At 42.6% G+C, this 5,777-nt stretch overlaps 1 protein-coding gene across 1 annotated transcript; it reads right to left on the bottom strand.

Annotated features, from left to right (window-relative positions):
• Window positions 1-823: 823 nt before the first annotated feature.
• LOC130559817 (zinc finger protein 420-like) lies at window positions 824-2,637 on the bottom strand. The gene has a single exon (XM_057343097.1). It carries the CDS (start codon window positions 2,423-2,425, stop codon window positions 824-826), a length of 1,602 nt encoding a protein of 533 aa, XP_057199080.1. The 5' UTR covers window positions 2,426-2,637.
• Between the last annotated feature and the right edge of the window lie 3,140 nt (window positions 2,638-5,777).

Here is a 5,777-nt window from a genome sequence, read left to right as displayed (position 1 = left end):
TTGTCAGTTTTTTTTCTCACTGTTGTTAAATTCCAGGCGACGGCAAAAGGAAGTCTTCTTCTTCTTCTTGTTTGTTGCAAGACGGATGTTATGATACACTGCTTTGCAAAAGGCGGAAGTTAAGTGACGTCATTGTGAAAAGGGCTATTGTCATTTCGTGCCGTGCTTCCAGCTCGTATGTTGGTGCGTGCTGTCGTTTATTGTGTGCGTGACCGTGTTCGCATCGGTAGTACAACAAAGGTATGTAAGAGCCTTGCTGTTTAGTTATAATCTTTATTAGTGGCATAAGTTTGACACTGTTCCCCTTTCAGTCCTGTGCTTGGGCTGGTGATGCCTCTTGTTCTTGTAAGGGTGTCCCATTACATTGTGTGCGGTAGTTACAACCTGAAGGAGTGCATGGCATTTGTGAGTCTTGTTTGACTACCCTGTGGGAAACCTTTTCCGGTGCTGCTGCTTTGTCCTTACCGTTTGCAGTGCTTGTTTGTGGCGTATTCGTTAGTCTTTACTATGACAATCTTTTAAATGCCATTTATCTTAAATTGTACTGAATAAACTTTTGGCATTTATAGAGCCTCGTTCTCGGGCTTCAAGTTTGATATTCCAATGTTGAGCCTCGTTCTATCAAGTTTGTATAGAGCCCTCATTAAGTTCCAAGTTTCGTATGATAGAGCCTCGCGTTCTCAGGCTTCAAGTTTGAAGAAGAGCCTCGTTCCAAGTTTGTATAGAGCCTCGTTCTCAGGCTTCAGTTTGTATAGAGCCCGTCCAAGTTTAGTATGGCCTCGTTCAGCAAGTGTATGTATAGAGCCTCGTTCTCAGAGAATGTCTACACTGATGACACACGAAGGTTCTCTCTCCAGTGAATCATCATGTGTCTGGTTAGGGTACCTTGCAAATTAAAACTCTTTCCACACTGTAGACATGCGTGAGGTTTCTCTCCTGTGTGAACTCTCATGTGCATCTTAAGGTGACTTGTATTTGTAAAACTCTTTCCACACTGATGGCATACGTGAGGTTTCTCTCCAGTGTGAGTTCTCATGTGCATCTTAAGGTTACTTTTATTTGTAAAACTCTTTCCACACTGAAGACATGCGTGAGGTTTCTCTCCGGTGTGAATTATCATGTGAATCTTTAGAGGACTGCCAGAAGTAAAACTCTTTCCACACTGTTGACATGTGTGAGGTTTTTCTCCGGTGTGAATTCTCATGTGTCTCTTACGATGACCGCCAGAAGTAAAACTCTTTCCACACTGTTGACATACAAACGGTTTCTCTCCAGTGTGAATTCGCATGTGAATCTTAAGATGACCGCCAGAAGTAAAACTCTTTCCACACTGATGGCATACAAACGGTTTCTCTCCAGTGTGAATTCTCATGTGTCTCTTAAGGTCACTCGTATTTGTAAAACTCTTTCCACAATGTTGACATGCGTGAGGTTTCTCTCCAGTGTGAATTCTCATATGAATCTTAAGTTCACTCGTATTTGTAAAACTCTTTCCACAATGTTGACATGCGTGAGGTTTCTCTCCAGTGTGAATTCTCTTGTGAATCTTAAGGTCACTCTTATTTGTAAAACTCTTTCCACACTGTTGACATGCGTAAGGTTTCTCTCCGGTGTGAGTTCTCATGTGTGTCTTAAGGTTACTTATAATTGTAAAAGTCTTTCCACACTGTAGACATGCGTGAGGTTTCTCTCCAGTGTGAGTTCTCATGTGAATCTTTAGAGGACCACCAGAAATAAAAGTCTTTCCACACTGTAGACATGCGTGAGGTTTTTCTCCAGTGTGAGTTCTCATGTGAATCTTTAGAGGACCACCAGAAATAAAAGTCTTTCCACACTGTTGACATGCGTGAGGTTTCTCTCCGGTGTGAGTTCTCATGTGAATCTTTAGAGGACCACCAGAAATAAAAGTCTTTCCACACTGTTGACATGCGTGAGGTTTCTCTCCGGTGTGAATTCTCATGTGAATCTTTAGAGGACCGCCAAAAGAAAAAGTCTTTCCACACTGATGGCATGCGTGAGGTTTCTCTCCAGTGTGAATTCTCATGTGACTCTTTAGAGAACCACCAGAAGTAAAAGCCTTTCCACACTGTAGACATGTGTGAGGTTTCTCTCCAGTGTGAATTCTCATGTGCATCTTTAGAGAACCACCAGAAGTATAAGTCTTTCCACACTGATGGCATGCAAACAGTTTTTCTCCGGTGTGAATTCTCATGTGTCTCTTAAGGTGACTTGTATTTGTAAAAGTCTTTCCACACTGTAGACATGTGTGAGGTTTTTCTCCGGTGTGAGTTCTCATGTGTGTGTTAAGGTCACTTTTACACGTGAAACTTTTTCCACACTGATGACACGTGAAAGTCTTCTCCTCAGTGTTCACTTCCATCACATCTGAAAGGAACACATTAAATTGTTTAAAATGCCAAATCATCGGAGACAAAACCTAACAATCAAATGGCAGAAAGACCAAAAAGTGCATCATTTTTCTTATTTTAAAATGAATATCAAATTCTGCCTTCAGAATTCAGACACTGCAGTAACGTAGCACAACATCTCACTTTTGAAACACTGCTTCATGAAGCTTCGAAACCTTTTGAATCTTTTGTTTCAAATCAGTGCTTCGGAGTGTGTGATTTTAGGTCATTACGGTTACTTTGGGAAGTATGATCGGCGGTCTCTATAAAGGCCGATCCAGAAAAGCTGATCAGATGACGCAAAATTCGCGAGTCATTTTTTTACGCGCTACGAAAATGGCTTCACCAGTCTGGCAATTCTACAAGGTATGTGAAAAAGACAATACATTAGCAATCTGCAATGTGTTTACTAAGCGGATTCCATGAGGCGGGAAGCACCCAAAACATTTGAACACCACCAACCTCATCAGACATTTGAAGGTTAGTCACGTAAAGGAGTATGAGTAGTTTTCAAAGTTAGTTAGCGCTAAGAGAGATCGGGACAGTTCAGCAGCTCAAGCGCCACTCGGCTGCAGAAGTTGCGTTAACAGAAATTTCTCTGTCATTTATTTTTTTACCAGTGATGGAAAAAGCTGAAGGCCATCCGTCGATTTGTAATTCCCCGTTTTATCATTTCTTTTCATCAGAACGTGATTGTGAGCGGCAGGAGGTACGTCAGGCTATCGCGAAGGGACGTGTGTTTCCTATTCATTAGCTTACTCTTAAATGCCTTTAAATGGGTTAAAAGTTGACCTCAGTTGGTCCGTTTAGTCGAAGCTCCATGCGTAACTAGTAACTTCCGGGAACTATTGACCCAGATAGCACAATCCATCTGGTTTACGTCTATTTGACGTCTGCATTTTCATCTGCAATACATAGTTTGCTCATCTGCCATACATCTCGGAGACGTCTGAACGTCTGTAATACGTCTGCTAAAGATCTGGAAAACATCTGCTGTGTAAAAATATCTGCTAAACATCTTAGAAAGAGAAGGTTTACATCCTTTACATCATAAACATCTTGCAGACATCTTCTAGATGTCTATATGACGTCTGACAGCAGACATCTCCGAGACGTATTGCAGATGAGCAAACTATGTATTTTAGATGTCTTGCAGATGTAAATGCAGCCAGATGGATGTGTGCTATCATGATTCATGGAGCCTTCTGATAGTTCCAGGAAGTTATGTTTCCTCTTTAAATGCGTCTGTTTAGTCGCAGCTCCATGCGTAACAAGTAACTTCCGGGAACTATTGAGAGCCTCCATGAACCGCCATTGCTGTGAAAAAACGGTTTCATTGGAAGCAACGGAGTTGACGCGACTCTCTCTCTCTCTCGATGGCTCTGGGCTCACTGAAACTATGCTAGTATAGGCCGTCGTTTAGGCAAAGCATTTGTCATTTAGACCCCGCGACCAAAAGCGGTTGCGAGAACTGGCCCCATTAACTGGGTTTTTGACTTAAAAGTCTGTGTATGTCACTAACTACAGTTAGAACAAACTGTTCCATATGCTTTCAAATGGCTGTTGCGATACGCCGCTGGTGTAGTCTGCGCAATCGAACACACCTCTTGCCAGTTGGCATACAGATAGCATCGTTTAAAGTGAATAACTTTTATGTTACAGTCAATTTCAGGCTGCAAAGACTGACAACACTCTTAAAGAAAATATATTTTCCTCCAAATTAACTATGAACAATATGTTAAATCAGGCCGCTCAGGCCTGCTGAGAGTGAGTGAGTGAGTGAGTGAGTGAGTGAGAGAGAGAGAGAGAGAGAGAGAGAGATTCAGAACAACATGTCTGCACTCATTCTTATCAACCACCAGTACAGTCTGCACTTAGGACTATTGTGCACGTGCTGCAAACATGGACCGTGCTTTTTGCGTAATGCATTTTTTTGCAAGGTCCGTGCATGCAGCATTTGCATAACGATCCTCAGAGCGGGCTGTACTGAATAAAGATGGCAGAGCAAAGTGCGGATGCGCTGTCTTTGAAGGATGTTCAACATGGACTGGAAAACGGTCAGTTTACTGCTAAGAAACCCACGTCAGGCAAGTCTGATGTATGGGAGTCTTTTTCGTGTGTTATAGACGCAGATGGAAAAAAAATACCCTTTGTGCGATGTGATAAATGCCTAAAAGTTTTACCGTTCAGCAGTCACAAGACTGGAACCTCAGGTTTAAGGCGGCACTCATGCCTCTCAAAGGGGCAAACCAAACTGACATTTACTAAGTCTAGGCAGGTGCCAGAGCAGTTTAAAAAAGAGACCACAGAAAAATGTGTTGAATTTGTTTGCCAAGACATACGACCGTACGATACTGTATCCAGAAAAGGCTTCACACAACTGGCCCAACATTTGGTCAACACAGCAGCAAAAATAGGAAAATTCGATGTCAGTGAGATACTACCACACCCAACAACGGTGTCAAGAAATGTTGAAATGAGGGCTCAGAGTCTACGTAGACATGTTGTGGATGAAATCACTGCAACAATATCAAAATTTGGATGCGCAGTTACAGCAGACATATGAACAGAAACCTATCGCAAAACGTCCTTTTTGTCGGCAACCATTCATTACGTTAATGAACAATCTGAGCTACATTCAAGGGTGCTTTTTGCTGCCCCTTTTGACCCAAGCACCTCAAAGACAGATGAAAACATTCGAAGGCACCTGCTGCAGAATCTCAGAGTGTTTGGCATTGATGCGACAGAAATGGGCAGAAAGATAGTTTTTGTCACAGATCATGGAGCCAACATGATCAGTGCCTTACGAGGATACACGAGGCTAAACTGCACAGCGCACATACTAAACGTGACTCTGTCCAGTGCGTTTGGTCCTGCCATAATGGAAATGTCTCCAGAGATCGCTGGGCTTCTAACTGATGTTAAAAAGTTGGTCACATTTCAAGCACTCAGGACAGCAGGGCAAATTAAGAAAGTCACTGAAACAATCCGTAGAGACACGGTGGAACTCCAATTTTGACATGCTAAATTCAGTTTTGGAACAGTACGAAGACATCGCATCTGTGCTGACTAAGAGCAATAATTATGACAAGATCGGACGCATCAGCGCCATCACGCTTAAGTTACTAGTATCATTCCTAAAACCCTTCAAAGAGGCAACTGACGACTTGGAAACCGACAACACAGCTCCAAGTGCCTCACTGGTTCTTCCGTGGTCTGTGCGATTAATTGAGCACTGTACGTCAGCCACAAAAGACCCTCTGCTCTCTGAAATTGCAACCGTCTGTGTGACACGGCTGAAAGAATTACTGTCAACAGACAGCACTTCGTTACATTCGGTTCACATGCTTTATAAAACAGCAACCTTTC

This window comes from Triplophysa rosa, linkage group LG10, assembly GCF_024868665.1.
Source record: "Triplophysa rosa linkage group LG10, Trosa_1v2, whole genome shotgun sequence".
NCBI lineage: Eukaryota > Metazoa > Chordata > Actinopteri > Cypriniformes > Nemacheilidae > Triplophysa > Triplophysa rosa.
This window is presented reverse-complemented; position numbering and strand designations above follow the sequence as displayed.

Coding starts and splice junctions, on each gene's coding strand:
- LOC130559817 (XM_057343097.1), bottom strand. CDS start 2,425: ATGATTTGGCATTTTAAACAATTTAATGTGTTCCTTTCAGATGTGATG.